The sequence below is a fragment of the Equus przewalskii genome, chromosome 3, assembly GCF_037783145.1.
Source record: "Equus przewalskii isolate Varuska chromosome 3, EquPr2, whole genome shotgun sequence".
Classification (NCBI taxonomy): Eukaryota; Metazoa; Chordata; class Mammalia; order Perissodactyla; family Equidae; genus Equus; species Equus przewalskii.
In genome coordinates, this window is record NC_091833.1 from 487,598 (window position 1) to 508,762 (window position 21,165).

The 21,165-nt window shown below is 36.7% G+C and overlaps 1 protein-coding gene and 1 long non-coding RNA gene across 2 annotated transcripts in view; one reads left to right on the forward strand and one right to left on the reverse strand.

The window, feature by feature from the left end:
• Positions 1-21,165, reverse strand: part of ITFG1 (integrin alpha FG-GAP repeat containing 1) — a 266,570-nt gene that overhangs the window by 2,435 nt on the left and 242,970 nt on the right. Inside the window, exons 15-17 of the mRNA XM_070613598.1 lie at positions 6,009-6,133; positions 4,853-4,935; positions 1,736-1,853 (exon numbers count right to left, since the gene is read on the reverse strand). Of these exons, the coding sequence (XP_070469699.1) occupies positions 1,736-1,853; positions 4,853-4,935; positions 6,009-6,133 (326 nt within the window). The remainder of the gene's footprint in view (positions 1-1,735; positions 1,854-4,852; positions 4,936-6,008; positions 6,134-21,165) is intronic.
• LOC139082430 (uncharacterized) lies at positions 43-4,311 on the forward strand. The gene is made up of 3 exons (XR_011538404.1): positions 43-144; positions 686-778; positions 4,137-4,311. It is a non-coding gene; the product is annotated as an uncharacterized lncRNA (long non-coding RNA).

Here is a 21,165-nt window from a genome sequence, read left to right on the forward strand (position 1 = left end):
CGTAGGGAGCAGAATCAATATGGCAACTGATTGAATCTTGTAGGAAAGGAAGAAAGAAGAGAGAGGGAGCTTTAGAATAGTCATGCACCACATAATGACGTTTCGGTCAACGACGGACTGCATGTACGATGATGGTCCCATAAGGTGAGTCTGTAAAGCCTGGGTATGAAGTAGGCTGTACTATCTAGGTTTGCGTACATACATGCTATGATGTTCACACGACGATGAAATCGCCTAACAACGTATTCCTCAGAACATATCCTTGTCGCTAAGTGACACAGCACTGTACGGGTTTTAAGGTGCTTGTCCGTGATCCAGGTAGAGCCGTTTGGCGACAGTTGGAAATGGGGGAAGAGACTTTTAGAGAGAGATGGGGGCTGGGGATATTTGAGGTAATCCCTGAAGCCATGATTTTAGATAAAATCGGCAGAGAAAGTGCAGAAAGAAGAGGGCCTAGGGCAGACCCTGTGGATGGGGAATGGCAGAAAGGAGCAGACAGCGCAGGTGAAAGAGAAGCGGTCAGAGAGACAGAAACTCAGCACCACAGGGGAGGCAGTTTACACGGTCCAATCCATATTTGTAATGAAAACTTTAATCTTTAGCCACTGCATCATTATTGTTGTTATGTTTATACTGTAATCAGATCCCCTGAGAAGTTGATGAATTAGTTTCCTTTCCTTCCTAGGTCTAGAGCTATGTAATGTTCCAGACTACGTCCTGACACTTCTCTACAAAGTCTGTAGGGTCTGAGCTTATCTCTTAAGTTGCCATCTTAAAAGTAAGTGAATATGTAACTTTATGTCCTCATTTTGATATGTAAAGGAGCAATTTTTTTGGAGAGACAAACCTATGAACATTTATCAGAACAATTAACATGTTCTCTTTTTCATGAGTTACGACAGCTAAGATAAAACAGACAGTAATTTTAGTTAACAAAAAATGATGATGATTGGCATGACAATCCAAAGAGAGTAGGTACAAAAAAAGAAAACCTTTGGGACACAAAGAAGTCTTTTTTAGGGAACCTTGTTGGAACCTACTAGTTATGTACTTAATATATGTTCATATACAAATAGAAATTAGCTTTTTCAATTTATATCTAAACTGCTGATAAATTTATGTAGTAGCTTCTTTTTCTCATAAACATTGTATAAAAAATCTACATTTTTGGAATTTTGTCTTTAATTATCATTTAGGGTGTTACACTAAAGAACAGAAATCAGTTTAGTTTAGTGCAAGAATACTCGATAGACGGAAAAGACGTTTTTTACTTTAGTTATTACTTCCAACCTAAACCTTGAGAAAATCATTTAACCTCTCTGTGCTCTAATTCTTTATAAAGAGATAGGTGCTATTCCTGGAAAAAAGTGTCCATGGCTCTATGAGTGACATGAACAGAGGCTCATTTAAAAAAATGATTATTTTCCAAGCTATTATGAAATTGTTTCTAATTAAGTTTTTCTATATACCTGGTGATTTTTGGGGGATCACTTTATTACTAATGAACAACATGAGAGTTTTAAAATAGTCTTCTCTTATGATTTGTATGAATTGCTGAGACTTTAGTAACTTAAAAGGGTAAAAGAAATTATCATCTATAAGATGACACTATGGACAGAACTTGAAAAATCAGAAACTCTTGGTCATGTGAGAAAGTTTAAAATAAAGTTTTTAAAGAGCAATCTATTACTATTATAAATTAACCAAAGCTAATGTTCCATTTAAATGAACAAACCTTTTCCTGCCAATGTAGAATGCCAATTATTGCCAAGATGAAAACACAGACACCGATGAGAGCTATAGCAGTAAGTAGAACAATGTTACTTGGTGTAAGATACAGTTTGGCACTCCAGCTGTAGATGAAAACAGAAGAGCTGAAATTACACATTTTAACTTATAAATAACAAAATTTTACTGAGATCAAAAAGCAAAACAGCTTACTAAAGAATCAATCAATTCATTCATTAATTCATTCGCCCATCTATTCATTATAAATAAAAAGGCAATTAAACTTAGATAGGGCTAAAAATATTGATGCTCCTGCAGAGTTCACATTTTACCCAGAGAACTGAAATAGAATTTTTGATGAGATGCTTCAATATTTTTCATTGATCCTGTGTGAGGATTATTCTTAAGTAAACCTATCAAGGGTACTTTGGGTAATCTTAGACATTGTTTTTACATCTTGATTGACTTGCTGAGTTTGAAACCTTGAACTCTAAGGCTATGTAATCACAAGATTTTGGTAAGGTTTCTATAATTGGCTTATTTTTTACCCCTGTTCACATATGTATTTTGACCAATGAAAACGACCATATGTCCAAGTGGGTGTAGACAGATGGTTTGTGCAAAACTTCTACCATTTCTTTGTCATGTTGTAGGGTTTACATACTACAGTGATGATGTAACTTCTTACAAAATCACTTTTAGTCCCTCAGTGTTAATGGCAACATACAGACTTTAGCATAAGTAGGACTAGCTCTTTTTCTCAAACAGTCCACATGATATAGCTCCTACAAACCCTGACAAGCCTAAAACTGAGGTCTGCATCCCCAACACTGCAGGTGGTCTACACAAAGAAGTTTTTGTTCTCTCTGAAAATAAATAATGGATATATTTCCATTTTAAAAGTTTAATAAAGGTAAGATCATTCTGATGACTACCAAGTAGCAATTGACTTATTTTGGGATAATAAAAATTTATTGATCCATAAATTAGCCCCTAGTCAATAGATCTCAAAATACACCTCAACCTAAAATCAATTTGGGTTTTTATTACATACGTAAATTTGAAAAGAATATTTCTTCAGAAAAAGCAAGAGAAACATGAAAAATATTAAGATTATAGAAGAAAGCTATAACAGAATTTTCAGAATTTCAAGAGTAAGAAAACAAATACTGTTAATTAAAGTTGAGGTTAGTTATTCTCAGTACCTTCATACTTAAAAAAAAGTTTTTTCATGAGTATTTTTGGTGGTTCTACTTTTTAAATTAATTAAACCCATGCATATAGGAATTTTGGTAAGAAAAAAAATTGGGCAAAAGCCCAATCCTCAGTTTCTTACTCAGAAAGCAGTCATTCTTAACAGTTTCTTGCACGTCCTTCCAGAGATATTTTATACATATGTAAACATACATACACAGATATCTTCTTTTTAAAACCATAAATGGGTGCTTACTATGCATACTCTAAATGCATTTTCCCTTTACTGTCTTTTGCTTACCACTCTATTTTAAGATATTGTCCTGGTAGGTCATGATATTACTCCACACAGAAGCATCATAATTTATATAGTTTCCTACTTATGGTACAGATTTTCTAGTTTTGTTATAAATTTCATGTATAGAAAACTAACAAACACACAATACAGACTCATTAAAACAATCTGAACTCGGACTGTAGGTGTTTCTATTGATGTTATCTTATTTCCAGCATAATGAGCATAATGCTTAAGAAAGTTGTTTCCTTAAGTAGTTTGGCTCTACAGCCCAGAAATCCACCATGAAACACATCCAGTGGTGTACTGGTAAACTGGCTCTCGGAGGGGGGGGGGTGTTGAGAGGGTGGGGAAGCCCTGATTGGCACCTGCCAATTTTCACAGTGTAAATACTCGCATCATAGCTGATTTTAATGTGACTCACTCAACAGAGTTGGAAAGAGATGCATACAGTTAGGTCTTGAGGTGGCTTGAGCTGGTTCTAGCAAACCACCGAATACACCCCAACTAAAAATTTAATAAAAACAATACAGTCTGTATTTTGAGAAGAAATGTAAAAAGTAGGACCCCACTGGTTACATGTTCAGAGATGGATTACACTGTTTCTCTTTGGTTATTTTTTCATATTGCTATCAGACTAGCCTTAAGAACAAGTTATAGTCTTCCCAATGATTTTAAATTTTAGTGAATATCTTCATCACCTATTTTTTTTTAAAAAAGATAGAATCACTCTAGTAACTTCAAGAAAAAGAACAAAGATAAATTAAGGATTTAGAGTTAAATGCTATATTATGAAAGGAACATATTCTGCTAAAAATGATAAAAAAAACCCTACCATTCACTGAAAACTTCCTATATGCTGGGCACTGTATTGCATCTTCATCCTTCTAATGTAGGTGTTTTTTCTCCCATTTTACAGACGCAGAAATTGACCCTCAGAGAGGACAAAGGACTAGCTGCCAATCTCAGTTAGTCAGCAGTGGATCAGAGTTTCTAGCCTATGTCTGTTTGACTCCAAAATTTTTGCCTAACCATTGTGGGAGATATACTACTTCTCAAAGCATTTATTAAAAAGATTGATGCTTATTAAAAAATTTAGCACCCTGAAATTTTAGAATTTATAGCTAGTAAACTGAAGACCAGTTTATTTAAGCGGAATAGGAATAAATCCCTAATTAGTTAACCTCTTGTTGTTCCAATAAGGTTTAATTTATTCATGAAAAATGCCAGGGACCTTCTGTGTAGGTATGTTAAAGTTTGCTTTAAGCAAATTAAGTGATGGCACTCATGGGAAAAAGTTTGTTTTTTTTCTTTTAGGAAGCTTAGCCCTGAGCTAACATCCGCCACCAAGCCTCCTCTTTCTGCTGAGGAAGATTTGGCCCTGAGCTAACATCCTGCCCATCTTTCTCTATGTTATACATGGGATGCCTGCCATAGCATGGCTTGATAAGTGGTGTGTAGGTCCATGCCCAGGATCAGAACCGGTGAACCCTGGGCCACCGAAGTGGAGGGTGTGAACTTAACCACTATGCCACTGGGCCGGCCCAGGAATAAGAGTTTTTAAAAGATGTAACTGTGTCTATGATTCAGAGTTGACAAGATTTCTGCCAAATTCAGTTCAAGCAAGGGTATTACCTTCGAGGAACGTTGTGAGGATATGGAATGACAATTAGCTGGGAATTTGGAATGATTGCAGTCCACTCCTGTTTTCGTATAGACTAGAAAAAGAATTTAAGAACATTTTACATCAGTACGCTTTCAAAACAATCATTATTCTAAATAAAGAAAAACTTAAGTACTCTTTGATTAACTAAAATCCTATGTATGGATTAAATTAAATTTCCATATAATAAGCCCAAAATAGGACTCCTGTGCCCTCTCGGCAAAAACTTTTTGATCTTTTCAGGGAAGGAGTATATTTCTGTCTCATGGACTCATTAATTCAACAAATATTTATTGAACACTTATGCAGCAGGCACTGTGCAAAGTGCTATTTACAAATGCTGCTTGGAGCTAAAATTCAAGTTGAGGGGGGGAGTCTGATGATAAATAATTTATAGTATATTAGATGGTGAAAATGAGGAGGAAAAGCAGGAAAGAGGGATAGGAAGTGGTGAGATGTATGGGAGAGGTGTGGAAACTATATCTTCAAATTTTGATGTGCTGTATGTAAGACAGGCTTGGATAGGTCACTACCAATCATTTTTAAAAAATTCTTTAAAGGGCCTAAAAAAATTGCATTACAGTAGTCCCCCCTTATCTGTGGGAGATACATTTCAAGACCTCCAGTGGATAAGGGGCATGGATAGTACTAAACCTGTATAATGTATGTTTTTCCTATACATACTTACCTGTGATAAAGTTTAATTTATAAATTAGGCACAGTTAGAGATTAACAACAATAACTAATAATAAAATGAACAATTATAACAATACACTGCAATAAAAGTTATGTGAATGTGGCCTCTCGCTAAATAACTTATTGACCTGTACTCACCCTTCTGCTTCTTGTGATGACGTGAGATGATAAAATGCCTACGTGGTGAGAGGAGGTGAGGTGAGTGACGTGGGACTGTGACAGTGTAGTATGAGGCCACTACTGACGTCTGACTATACGTCAGGGGGAGGATCATCTGCTTCCGGACCACAGCTGACCTTAAGTAACTGAAACTGCGGAAAGTGAAGCTGCAGATAAGGGGGAGCTACTGTATTTGAACTCAAATTATTGAATCAAAATATGTGAATAGTTAATATTAACACACAGATTAATTGTATACAAATTTTTACTCACCTTCTCTCCAGATGGACGGGGAATACCAACATAAAGATGATCAAGAAAATTTGCACTTCGACCTAACCCAAGTACACTGTATGGCAGCTGGAGAGCTAAATGTGCCGACTGGCTGAGTTGTCCAGCTAAATTTATTTAAAAAAAAAAAAAGGAAGAAGAAATCTTTGGAAACATTGCTCTCATCAAATATTAAAATGATAAAATGTTAAAAATGTATGTGCTAGAACTTATTCTTTAAAGATAAAAATGTGAAATGAAATGTCCAGTTCAGTAACATTAAAGATTTACTTTTTAAAGAAAACAGCTTTATTGAGATATAGTTCACACACCATAAACATCACCCATCTAAAGGGTGCAGTTAAGTGGTTTTGAGTATTTTCAAAAAGTTGCTGAGCCATAACCACAATAAAATTTTAGAACATTTTCATCGCTCCAAAAAAGAAACCCTATACCCACTAGCAGTTACTCCTATTTCTAACCTGTACCCTTCTAGCTGTAGGTAACCACTCATCTACTTTCTCTCTGGATTTGCCTATTCTGGAGCTTCATATAAATGCAACCATGCAATGTGTGGTCTTTTTATGAATAACACTGCTGTGAACACTCACATACAAGTTTTGTGTCAACTCATGTTTTCTAAAATGGCCGCACCATTCTAATTCCCCCCAGTAAGCTATGAGGGTTCCAGTTTTTCCACATCCTTGCTAGCACAATGTCTTTTTGATCATAGCCATTCTAGTGGTTGTGAATTGGTATCTCATTGTGGCTTCTATTTGCATTTACCTAATGACTAATGATGTTGAGCTTCTTTTCATGTGCTTATTGGCCATTTGTGTATTTTCCTTTTTATATCTGTAAGGTTGGTAGTGGTCTCCTCTTTCATTCTGGCTTTTAGTAATTTGAGTCTCCTCCTCTTCTTGGTCAGTCTAGTTAAAGGTTTGTAAAATTTTGTTAATCTTTAAAAAATCTTTTGGCTTAACAGGTTTTCTCTGTTTTTCTATTCCCTACTTATTTCCTCTCATATTTCCTTCCTTCTGCTTGCTTTGGGTTTAGTTTGCTTATTGATTTCAGATTGTTCCCATTCCTGAATATAGGCATTTACAGCAATAAATTTCCCTCTAAGAACTGCTGTAGCTGCATCCCATACATTTCGGTATATTGTGTTTTTGTTTTCATGTACCTAAAGTATTTTCTAGTTTCCATTGTGATTTCTTTGTGTGTTTTTTAGGAGTGTGTTGTTTAATTTCCACATATTTGTGAATTTCTAAATTATTACTGATTTCTTTTTTTTTTCCTTTTTCTCCCCAAAGCCCCCTGATGCATAGTTGTATATTTTTAGTTGTGAGTCCTTCCAGCTGTGGCATGTGGGATGCCTCCTCAGCATGGCCTCATGAGTGGTGCCATGTCCGCGCCCAGGATTCGAATCAGTGAAACCCTGGGCCGCTGAAGCGGAGTGCATAAACTTAACCACTTGCCATGGGGCTGGCCCCTTATTACTGATCTCTAGTATCATCCCATTATATTTGGGGAACATAGTGGGATGACTTCAATACTTTTAAATTTGTTGAGGCTTGTTTTATGGACCTAGCATATGGTCTACCCTGGAGAATGTTCCATGTGTGCTTGAGAAGAATGCTTAGTCTGCTGTTGTTGGGTGGAGTGTTCTGTACATGTCTGTTACATTTAGTTGGTTTATAGTGTCATTTTTTTCTTTCCTTATTCACCTTCTGCCTAGTTGTTTGATCCACTATTGAAAGTGAGGTATTAAAGTCTCCAATTATTTATTGTTGAATTATTGATTTCTCTCCTCAATTCTTCATGTATTCTGGGGGCTCTGCTGTTAGATGCATGTCTTTATAGCTGTTATAACTTCCTATGGAGATACTTTTTATTGTCATTATAAGATGTCCTTCTTTGTCTCCAGTAACAATTTTTGTCTTAACATCTAGTTTTATCTGATGTTAGAATGGACATTCCAGCTCTCTTTTGGTTACTCTTTGCAAGGTATAATCTCCCCCATCTTTTTACTTTCAACTTATTTGTATCTTTGAATCTAAAGTGTGTCTCTTTTAGATAGCACCTAGGTGGGTCATATTTTCTTATCCATTCTGCCTTTTGATAGGAGTGTTTATTCCATTTACATTTACTGTAATTACTAATAAGGTAGGATTTAGGTCTGCCATTTGCTATTTGTTTTCTATATGTCGTGTCTTTTTAACTCTTCTATTCTTTCATTGCTGCTTTCTTTTGTTAAATGTTTTCTAGTATATCATTTTAATTCCCTAGTTGTTTCTTTTGTTATATATTTTTTGAATTCTTTTCATAGTGGTTGCACTGGGGATTACAATTAGCATATTATCTTTAAAAAACCTTAATTCCTAGGGCATATGACAACTTTGCTCTCCCTACTTTGTGCTATTGTTATACAAATTTATTTTTATATATATTATCACCCCATGAACACAAGTTTCTAATTATTACTTTATGCAGCAGTCTTTTAAATCAGACAGGAAAGAAGAGGCATTACATAATAATAACACATGCAACATATTTTATATATCTACAGTCTTACTGGTATTTTTTACTTATTTGTGTAGGTTCAAGTTACTGTCTAGTTGTCTTCTCAGGTTCAGCCCAACGGGTTCCATTTAGTATTTCTTGTAGGGCAGGACTGCTAGTGATGAATTCTCTTTTTCTTTATCTAGGGGTGTCTAAATGTCTTCATTTTTGAAGGATAGCTTTGCCAATATAGAATTCTTGATTTGACATTGTTGTTTCTTTCATCACTCCCTTCCGGCCTCTATGGTTTCTGATGAGAAGTCAGCTGTAATCTTATTGAGGTTCTCTTGTATGTGACGAGTTGCATCTCTCTTTGTTTTTTGACAGTTTGACTATGTGTCTTAGTGTGGATCTCTATGAGTTTATCCTACTTGGAGTTGTTGAGCTTTTCAGATGAGCAGATTAATGTTTTTCATCAAATTTGGGTGGTTTCCACCATTATTTCTACAGATATTTACTGTGCCCTTTTCTTTCTCTTCTCCTTTTAAGACTCTCCTTATGTATATGTTGTTGTGTTTGATGGTGGCTCCACAGGCCTCTGAGGTTGTTCATTTTTCTTTCTGTAACTCAGACTGTGTACTCTTACTTGATCTACATTCACGTTTGCTGATTCTTTTGCTGGCTCAAATCTGTTGTTCAGCCCTGTATTGAATTTTTCATTTCAGTTACTGTACTTTTCAACTCCAAAATTTCTGTTTGATTTTTAAAAATAATCTTTATCTCTTTATTTGTATTTTCTATTTAGTGAGACATAGTTGCCATACTTACCTTTAATTCTTTAATGCTAGTTTCCTTTAGGTCTTTGAACATATTTGTAATAGCTGATTTATAGTTTTTGTCAACTTAGATATTGATCTTCCAGCACGTTTTCTGTTTTTTTTTTTTTTTAAATGTGTATGTGGCATACTCCTCTTTCCTTGCATGCTTTATAATTTTTTGTTGAAAACTGGACTTAGGTAGTACCACAGTTGTTATATTATCTATCTCCCCCCAAGGGTTTGTAGTTTTTTCTTTGTTGTTGTTGTTGATGCTCATTTGTTTAGTGACTCTCCTGGATGAATGCTATAGATTCTGTATTCCCTGCAGTGCCTGCCATTAAGTTCTTTTATTTTCTTATTTTTAAAGGTCTTATTCTAAGCCTGGCTTCCTAGGGGGCATACCTGAGGCAGTATAACTTAGGGGTCAGCCAATGATTGGTCATAAGATTTCCTTAAATATCTTGTCTACATGTCTTCCAGCCTTTGTCAAGGGGATTTATGTGTGAAGGCATGCCTTCAAACTTCAGGGAGTTTACAGGACACAGGGCCTTGAGGTCAGGCAAAAGGGAACTGAGTATGTGAATGAGGTAGTTTCCCTTCTAGGCACGTTCACAGTCTTCTGGATCCCCAAGAATATGTTGTAGCTTTTCAAAGTTGACTATGGTTGTCTAGTTCCTCAGGACTTCCTGTTATGTTTTGGCCAGGCTTTTCTTCACTGCACCATAGGCTTAGGCAGCTGAGATTTTGCCAGTAGATTGTTGTTTTTGTTGGTAATGCCCTGGGGATAGGGCTTTTCTTTTTTTCTTCTCCTGCTGGGCTGAACTCTGAGTCAAGTCAAATAGCCCCTACATCCTGAGGATGGAGATTTTCCAGGGAGTTGCTAGTTTGGACAAAATATTGACAGTGCTGTGCAGTTGGGAATTTTAATAGAGCTCCAAAGGTCAGTCCTGGCCACTGACTGTGAGGCTGCTTGCTTTTCAGGGCTGCTGTCCACTCAGGAGAGAAAGGAGGTGGGATGGGAACAGCCTCAAGTTAAAATGCACAGACCCTGTTATCTCATCGAGGATTAGTAGTTTCTCTTGGACAGACGACACACAGTCCATTCTGTGGCTTTGGCTAATTTCCAGAGTTCTGAAATGGTTGATATGAGTGTCTGGCCAGTATTTTTGTTGTTTTTTGGGAGAGCAGGTTCATGAAGTCCTCACACTGGCATTTGAACAGTCAATCTCTCCCTATTATGGTGTTCGCTACATACTTAAGATTTAAATACAAGGTTAATTAGTATCTAAATATTTTAATTAATTAATTAAAAAATGTTTTAAAATCTACGTGTGTCAATGAAGGGTGAAGTTTCATTTTTTTTGTGAGGAAGATTGGCCCTGAGTGAACATCTGTTGCCCATCTGCCTCTTTTTTTTCCTTTCCTCCTCAAAGTCCCAGTACATAGTTGTATATCCTAGTTGTAAGTCATTCTAGTTCTTCTATGTGGGACGCCGCCTCAGTATGGCCTGATGAGTGGTGCATAGGTCTGTGCCCAGGATCTGAACTGGTGAACCCTGGGCTGCTGAAGCGGAGCATGCAAACTTAACTACTTGGCCATGGGGCCGGCCCCTACATATTTTAATATTCACTGGGACTCTGCTAAACCTCACTAATGTTACCTGGAAATATGAAATCATTGGAAAGTATATATCTGATTCTTTATATATTTCTTATGTTAATAAGTTAGGCATTTTTTTTCCTCCCCAAATCCCCCCAGTACATAATTGTATATTTTTTAGTTGTGTTTATGATATTGTAAAGCAAAATAGTGAATTGCATGGGCTGTACAATTAGTCCACCTTATGGAGTTATGCTGATTGAATGATAATGATTAAAAGAAGAGTGTTCCATGCAGTAAACATTCAATACATGTTAGCTGTCTTTATTAAAATTTATTATACAGTTGAACTAAAAATTAAATATATATGGATTTCATTACACTATCAGCAATGACTGACTTAAGTGACACCAAACTAGACTTATAAACTATTTTCCAATAATTACTTTCCTGAAAAGAACCAAAATAAGAACATTTATCAATAGTACTCTATTAAGATCATAGAGCATAAATTCCAAATTAAAATTATATGTTTAATAAGAAAACTATTAAAAACAATAATGAAAATAAAATTATCCAAAATATCAAAAGGAAGACATAATTATTATATTTTAGCATACTTTTAATCGTGTAATTTTCCGCTAGGTATGTGCATGCACAAATAAACATGTTAGCATACTTCAGTATTATTGCTTTTCACTCAGCATTATTTCCTGAGTATTTTTTCATGTCATTAAAATTCTTTAAAAATAGATAAGAAGAGAGAAAGATGATTGCAACACTGAAATCCCATTAAGGGAAAACCAAGGATAACACAGTTAAAAGACACATATTATTACATTTACCCTTTAAAATTATTTTTCTAAAACTATACACACATTATCAAAAACATAATTTTATTGCCTACATAATATCCTTATATCATTATTAAAAAAATTAATCTCCTACTGTTGGAGATTAAGGATTTTTCCTAATCTTTCACTATTATAAATGATGTCTAATGAACATCTCTGCATATCAATATTTGTCTGTGCCCGGATTATTTCTTACGTCCTAGAGATGGAATACTGGATCAAGGAGGAGGATGACCATTACTTGGATGAAAGAATAGTCTCTCCAACAAATTTTGCTAGGACACCTGGATAATGACATATAAAAGAAAACCTGATTTCTAAAAAGAGGTTGTACTACTTTACATTTCCACTAGTTTTCAGTGAAAGCACCCATTTCACTCCATTCTATTATTATTTTTTAGGTCAAATTCGCATAATGTACAATTAACCACTTAAAGGATAAAATTAGGTGGCCTTTGGTGTAGTCACAATGTTGTGCGACCACGAGCTCTCTCTAGTCTCCAAATGTTTTCACCACCCCACAGACACCCCACACCCATGAGGAATCGCTCCCCATTCCCTTCTCCCCTGGCAACCTCTAATCTGCTTTCAGTCTCTATGGGTTTATCTACTCCACATGTTATCACATAAAAGGAATCATCCATGACGTGAACATTTATGTCTGGCTTCTTTCACTTAGCATAACGTTTTCAAGATTCATAGAAGTTGTAGCAAGTATCAGCACTTCATTCCTTTTTGTGGCTGAATGATATTCCTTGTATGTATGTACTTTGATTTGTTTATCCATTCATCAATTGGTAGACATTTGGGTTGATTCCACCTTTTGGCTGTTATGAGTAATGCTGCTATGAACATGGATTTACAAATATCACTTTGACACCCTGCTTTCAGCTATTTTGGGTATATACCCAGAAGTGGAGCTGCTGGATCACATGGTAATTCTATGTTTAATTTTTGGAAGAAGTGTCATACTGTTTTTCCCAGCAGCTGCACCATTTACATTCTCATCACTAACGTCTGAGTGCTTAGTTCTTCACCCCCTTAGTGACACTTGTTTCTATATTTTTTCACTAAAGTCATCCTAGTGGTTGTGAAGTGGTAACTCTGGTTTTGATTTTGCATTTCATTCATGAATAATGATGCTGAACATCTTTTTATGTACTTACAGGCCATTTGTGTATCTTCTTTGGAGAAATATCCTTTGCCCATTTTTTAATTGAGTTGTTTCTGTTTTAGTTGTTGAGTTGTAAAAGTTCGTTATATATTCTGGTTACTAGAATTCTATCAGAGATAAGATTTGCAAATATTTTCTCCCATTCTATGCAGTTGCCTTTTCACTTTCTGGAAAATGTTCTTTTTTTTTTTTTGAGGAAGATTAGCCCTGAGCTAACATCTGCTGCCAATCCTCCTCTTTTTGCTGAGGAAGACTGGCCCTGAGCTAATATCTGTGCCCATCTTCCTCTATTTTATATGTGGGATGCCTGCCACAGCATGGCTTGACAAGTGGTGCCATGTCCACACCCGGGATCTGAACCGGCCAACCTCGGGCCGTGGAAGCGGAATGTGCGCACTTGACTGCTGCGCCACCAGGGCGGCCCCTGGAAAATGTTCTTTAATGCACAGAAGTTTTAAGTTTTCAAGAAGTCCAATCTATTTTTTCTTTTGTTACTAGGGCTTATGGTGTCAAATTTAAGAATCTATTAGTAAATCCAAAAAAATGAAGATTCACCTATTTTTTCCTAAGAGTTCTATAGTTTGAGCTCTTATGTTTAGGTCACGGATCCATTTTGAGTTAATTTTTTTTTATATGGAGTGACATAAGCATCCAACTTCACTCTTTTGTATGTCACCATCCAGGTGTCCAAGCATGATTTGTTGAAGAGACTATTCTTTCCCCATTGAATGGTCTTGGCACCTTTGTCAAAAATTAATTGGCCAGAGATGTTTGGGTTTATTTCTGGACTCTCAATTCTATTCCATTGGTCTACGTGTCTACCTTTATACTGGCACCACACAGTTGACTACTGTAGCTTTGTAGTAAGTTTTTTTTTTTTTTTTGAGGAAGATTAGCCCTGAGCTATCTACTGCCAGTCCTCCTCTTTTTGCTGAGGAAGCCTGGCCCTGAGCTAACATCCGTGCCCATCTTCCTCTACTTCATACGTGGGACGCCTACCACAGCATGGCGTGCCAAGCAGTGCCATGTCCGCACCCGGGATCCGAACTGGCAAACCCCGGGCCGGCGAGAAGCGGAACATGCGAACTTAACCACTGCGCCACCAGGCCAGCCCCTTGAAGTAAGTTTTGAACTTGGGAAGTATAAGCCCCCTTACTTTGTTTTTCTTTTTCAATGTTGTTTTGGCTTTTCTGGGCCTCTTGCAATTCGATATGAATTTGAGCACTGGCTTTTCCATTTCTGCAAAAAAGACCACTGGAATTTTGACAGGACTGCACTGGATCTACAGATTGCTTTGAAGAATACCGCCATCTTAACATTGTTAAGTCTTCCAATCCATGGACATGGGATGTCTTTCCATTTATTAGGTCTTTAATTTCTTTCAGCAATGTTTTGTAGTTTTCAGTGTACAAGTCTTTCCCTTCCTTAAATTTATTCCTAGGTATTTTATTCTTCTGGATGCTGTCGCAAATCGAAGTTTTAAAAATTTCCTTTTCAGATTGTTCATTGCTGATATACGGAAATACAACTAATTTTGGGGGTTGATCCTGTACCCTACAACTTTGCAGAATTCATTTATTAGCTCTGAAAGGCTTTTTGCATGGGTTCTATGAGATTTTCTATGTATAGAACCATGTCAATTGCAACTACAAATAGTTTTACTTCTTCCTGTCCAATTTGGATGCCTTTTATTTCTTTTTATTGCCTAATTGCTGTGTCTAGGAATTCTAGTCACAGCAGTAGTGAAAGTGGGCATCCTTGTCTTGTTATTGATCTGAGGGGGAATGCTTTCTTTTTTTCATCATTAGGATGTTAACTGTAGGCTTTTCATAAATGCCTTTTATCATGTTAAGTAAGTTCTTTTCTATTCCTAGTTTGCTAAGTGGTTTATATTATGAAAAGGTGTTGAATTTTGTCAATGGTGTTTCTATGTCTCCTAAGATGATCACGCGGTTTTTTCCCTTAGTTCTATTACTGTGATGTATTACCATTGCTTGATTTTCTTATGTTCAACGACCTTTGCATTCCTGGGACAAATCCCACTTGGTCAGTGTATAATAATGTGCTGTTACATTTGGCTTGTTAGCATTTTGTTGAGGACTTTTACATCAATATTTGTAGGAGATATTGGTCTGTAGTTTGTTTCTTGTGGCTTCTTTGTTTGACTTGATATAAGGGTAATGCTGGCCTTATAAAATGTGTTAGGAGGTCTTCCCTCCTTTTATATTTCTTAGAAGAGTCTGAGTGGGATTGATGCTAATTTTTCTTTATTTGGTTTGTAGAGATCACCAATGAAGCCACCTGGCTTTGATTTTTCTTTGTTGAGAAGTTTTTAAGTCAATTTTGGCATTGTGTGTTTTTAGCAATATGTCCACTTCATCTAGATTAATTTGTTGATGTATAGTTGTTTATAGTATTCTCTTATAATCCTTCCAATTTGGTAGTAATGTTCTGATTTTTGTTATTTGTGTCTTCTCTCCTTTTTTCTTATTCAGTCTAGCTAAACGAGTGTTAATTTTGTTGATCTTTTCAAAGAACCAATTTTTGCTTTCTGTGGTTCTCTCTGTTGTTCTTCTCTTTTTTATTTCACTTCTCTCTGCTGAAATCTTTATTTCCCTCCTTCGGCTGGCTTTGGGTTTAGTTTGCTCTTCTTTTTCGAGTTCCTTAAAGGTTAAAGTTATGCTCTTGATCTGAGATCTTTCTTGTTTTTTAATGTAGGTGTTTTCAGCCATAAAATTCCTTCTGCATACTGCTTTTGTTACATCCCTTAAGTTTTGGAAAGCTGTGTTTGTTTTCATTTGTCTCAAAGTATCTTCTAATTTCACTAATACATAGTCTCATTTGCCTTGAGTGAACCATTCATACAAAGTAGTATAAAATAGATTATATCAAGAGTTCTGTGTCTGCTTGCTACTGAATGTATATTTAGTTAATGTCTTTATTTGCACAAAATTTGATTTCAGATTTTCTTTCATGTTTCCTAGTAGTAAGGAAAGGAGCTACTAATCCTTGGCAACTGTAACTTCCTTGTGGACTACAATTATCTCTCCAACCTAAGAGTTGTGTATGACCAAGTTAATTTAGGTCAGTCCCTAATACTCCCAAAATTTTAACTCCAGCTTAGAATTCCAATGCCTGAACTCTAGGCTCCTGTTTCCAACTGCATGCTCAACATCTCTATTTCCATGTCTAAAAAACATTACAAATGAAATATATTCAAAACAGAACCCCTGATTTTCCTTCCTATACCTGCTCCATCTCAGCTATGGCAACTCAGTCTTTCTATTTACTCAGTAACCTTATAGTTCTAGTATGCTTTTTCTCATACCCTATATTCAGTCTGCCAAGAAGTCAAATATATCCACACTCCAAAAACGTCCACAATCCTAACACTTATTTCTACCTGCAATGCTGTCACTTTAGTCCAAGCCGCCATCCTCTCTAGCCCGAATTCTTTTAACAGTTCTCTGCTTGGGTTCCCTGTTTTAACTGCTGTTCTTCCCACAGTCTACTGCTTCATCAGACTAAACACTTGTACCTGGTTTATACTTCCCATCCCTCATTTAGCTCGATTTCATCTTCCACTCCTAAACCCCGTCTTTCACTCTGCCCCAGGACACTGGCCTTTTCACCATTCCTCGGAAATTCCAAGAATGCTTATACTTAGGGCCTGTGCACTGGCTCCTTCTTTGCCTGGAATATTCTTCAAAAGATAACTATATGTCTAACTCTCTTACCTCCTTCAAATCTTCGTTCAGATGACATTTCCTCAGAGAGGCGCAGTCTGACTACATAACACTGATGACTCCTTCTCGATCCTTCTTACCCTGCTCTAGTCCCACTCCCCCCACAGTACTTAACACTTCCTAACAAGTACAGAGTATAAAATAATTTACTTATTATGTTAATTTCCTCTTTTCCCCTACTAGAAGAATGTAATCTCCATGAGGGCTGAGATTTTGGTGTGTTTTATTCACTATAATATATTAAGAGCCTGAAAAAGCCTGGCATGTATTAGGTACTCAGTACATATTTGTTGAGTGAATGAAAGAATAAAAGATATTTCACCCTTCAAACATGTCAGATCTGAGACTTGTAACATATTCCAATTCAAAAATAATACATCAATTTATACCACATAGGTATTATTACAGAAAGATAATCTACCTAAAGGTAAAGCCGCAGTTATAAATAAAAATTTCAAGAAATTTATAGTAAGTACATAAATGGCATTTGTGATATAAATTAGATACACCAACCATCAGATTCAAATGCCTGTATGTTCTTTTGTTTATGATTGCATCTTAGTCTGACTTTCCAAAATATTTCAAGTACACCTTATTTATATAATTAAAAAAAATTAACAATTTCTGGGGGCTGGCCCCATGGCCAAGTGGTTAAGTTCATGTGCTCCGCTGCAGGCGGCCCAGGGTTTCACCGATTCGGATCCTGGGTGCAGACGTGGCACCGCTCATCAGGCCACGCTGAGGAGGCATCCCACATGCCACAACTAGAAGGACCCACAACTAAAAATACACAACTATGTACCGGGGGGCTTTTGGAGAAAAAGGAAAAATAAAATCTTTAAAAAACAAAACAATTTTTAAAGTTGATCTGTCCTTATTCTCCAGGAGAACACTATGCTGACATCCAATTCTGACTGGTTAGCACCACTGTAAAACAGGTTATGCTGTACCTTAAGATCCTGAATTAAGTTACAAGGCCGCACAGGAGATGAACTCCACTGTAATGATTCCAATCCACTCTATTTTTAGGTAAGATATTGAAGCCAACTTCATTGTCTAAGAATGCTAGATACGAACTCTAACTGTAGCTCTGATGTCTGTTGGTCAAAAATAACACTTAAATCATGTATATATGCTAACATAAGAGGCAGGAAGAGAAAAAGGGAAAATTCACTAGCTGGAGGGGAAGAAAAATCACTGAAATTTTATCTTTGTTGGTATATGAATGTGTGCATGTGTGTGTTTTACTCTGAGTCGAAAGAACACTGAATTCTATCTCCCTGCAAGACTTTAAGCCACAAGGAATTTTCATCTAACAGTAATGTCTGCAACTCCTCTGGCACTGCCCTGGCTTGAGGAAAAATAGCATCTCTATAAAAATGAGATAAAATGACACATTCAAACAACCAATGTTTAATTTAACTTTATGGAAAAACATGTCTCTTCTCGGGAGAGAAAATTGCTCTGAAAAATATTTGTTATTGATAGCTCTGAAACAACACTACATTGTCATCAATTAAAATGAGATGAAGCATACCAAAGGAAGACAAAGTATAAAAATTAGACGAATGCCTTCCATAAGCAATAATAAAAGCATTAACAGCTATTGAACACTTATGGTCAATCAGAAACTGTGGCAAGTGCTTCTTGCACAATATCGCAGTTACTGTTAACAATGACTGCGTGTGGGTGGGTGCTACTGTTATCTCCACTTTATCACGAGCAAACTGAGAGGTTAAGCAATTTGGCCAAAATATTTAGCTACTAAATGGCGGAGACGGGGTTTTAATTTTGGCAGCCAAATTCCAAATCCTGCACTCTTTATCATCACGGGTGAGCTTGTTTTCTGCTGAAAAAGTGTGATATTTGTCTTACTGCTCTATAAAAAGGACTTCTAATGAGACAGAAAAACCCCTTCCAATGCCAGTTGTTCATTTCTTTTACTGTTTGGATCTCTATAATATTGGTGGGGTCCTGGGCTGTGATCTGGGAATCTGTAACATTTCACATGCAGTCATTCTGGTTAACATGGCATTTGTCAATTTTGGCAAGTCCAGGCCGTAGGGCCATACACATGGTTGTGGCATTTGGGCCCACTGAGCATATTCTGGGCTTCGTGGTGTTCCCTTTCCATACTTAAAGCCTGGGCTATTTAATTCTGCGGGGACATGAGGCTGGTTTACCTTGCTGCTCCTCCATGACAGGCACTAACTTGCTGAGGAAGCGTTTAATCCACTTATATCCTTGCAGGATATGATCATGAAAAAGATGGTGCTCTGGATTTGGACTAGTCCCTGACTTACACCAGAACAAGCTTGGGTTCTCTGGCTCATTCCCAACAGTTAACAGGGTTAGAACTGGCAGTGAAAATCTTAAGTGTTCTCACTGCTAGTGAGAGGATGCTAAAATAAATCTCATCATGCTTTCGTTCCATGTGGTATACATGTTAAACTATATTCTCCTTAAGAAAACAACGTGAGAATATCGCGTAGAGCACAATGTTTCTCTGTGAGGAGCATTTGGAAATATGAGCGTGTCAAGCTGGATAATAACATGAATGGTAGAGCTTAAGAGAAATAAAGTTAATGGGGCTGGCTCCCTGGCCGAGTGGTTAAGTTTGCGCACTCCGCTTCGGCGGCCCAGGGTTTGGCCGGTTCGGATCCAGGGCGCGGACATGGCACCGCTCATCAAGCCGTGCTGAGGCGGCATCCCACATGCCACAACTAGAAGGACCCACAACTAAGAATACACAGCTATGTACCGGGGTACTTTTGGAGAAAAAGGAAAAATAAAATCTTAAAAAAAAAAAAAGAAAAATAATGCAAAGACGTAAGAAAAATATGTTCATAAATAGATTTAATATTAACTATATTTCATTATATAGGGACTCAGACATAAAAATGATGTGGCCAGTAGTGTTTCCTCTTACTAACTGGCATTGTACTCTTTAATAGTTTGTTTTCCAATCTTCAACTGCTTAAAAGACTCATGCTCCGACTCTATTGTCATGTCTGCTGTGTGTCTCTTCACTCTGAGTGAGGGACAGCCCCTGAATCAATGTGCTCTTTGCTCATTAGGTGGCCGATACCTGATCTCTCTTCCTGGCGGGGGAAAGGAATGGAGAAAAAGACTGTTACACGTACTGATGTATTTTTTTCTCATAAAAAGTTATCAAGAGTGATTAGGATTTTATTAAAATCATGGATTTAAAAAGTTTGGATAAATTATAAAATTAAAATTTTAAAGATATATTATCACTTGCTTTCCTTTGCTGCTAGTCCATTTTAACTGCTGACAGTATAAGTTTCTGACACAATGATTAAAATCTTCCTAGCTCTAACAATTCTCATGGCCCCTTGTACCTAAATGCAACCTCGGGCAATAAGCTGTGTTATCCTATATGAAACGGCTCATTGTGAACATTTATAAAATCAGATATATGAGCCAGAAAAAGTCGACCAATTAAAGTGGTGTTTATGGTCTACTCTGATAATATAATCGTCTTCCTGATATTTAAAAAAATTGTTCCAAGTTTCAAACAACTTGCACAATTTATAGAAATGAAGCTGTAGGTTAGATACTATATCTATGTATTCTAATTTTGTGGAAATAATAAAAAATACAAGGTGACCTTAGTGGCTTCTTATCAAAATATTTGATTTGCTCTGAGGACTGCCCCTGCTCAATGCCCTCAATTTTCTTCTTCTTCTTCTTTTTTTTTTCAGGAAGATCAGCCCTGAGCTAATATCTGCTGCCAATCATCCTCTTTTTGCTGGGGAAGACTGGCCCTGAGCTAACATCTGCGCCCATCTTCCTCTACTTTATATGTGGGACGCCTACCACAGCATGGCTTGCCAAGCAGTGCCAATGTCTGCACCTGGGGTCCGAACCGGCGAACCCGGGGCCACCAAAGCGGAACGTGCGCACTTAACCACTATGCCACCAGGCCGGCCCTCAATTTTCTGATAATATAAACTATCGTAGCTGTTATAGTAGGATTATTTTCGGAAGATACCAGTGACCACTTTTTTAACAATAAATAATCAACTAAGAGAATAGTAGCCAAAGTAAGCAAGTAATAAAATGTATTAAAACAGCGATCAGTTTTGACATTTAAATTCCCTGCTGAAGTGTTCAGCCAGCTGCAGGGAGAGACAGCCAGTTCCTACATATAAAACAGCAACTGTGGAAAGGCTACTTGTCAACAGGCTAACCTGTTCTTCTCAAGAGCACATTGTCACCTGACACCAGAATTCAGAAGTGAAGAAAAAAAGAGGACGAAACAGATTTGAAAGGTGAGGAGAAGCCAAAACAAATTTTCACTGAGAATAATAAAAATATTTGTATTGAATTTTAAAATTTGGATAACTTTTAGGCTACAGTCACTTGACATTTAAAACACTTATGAAATCATAGCTTATCTTATTTTTTGTTTTAAAATTCATGAATTTTAATTAAATAGATCGC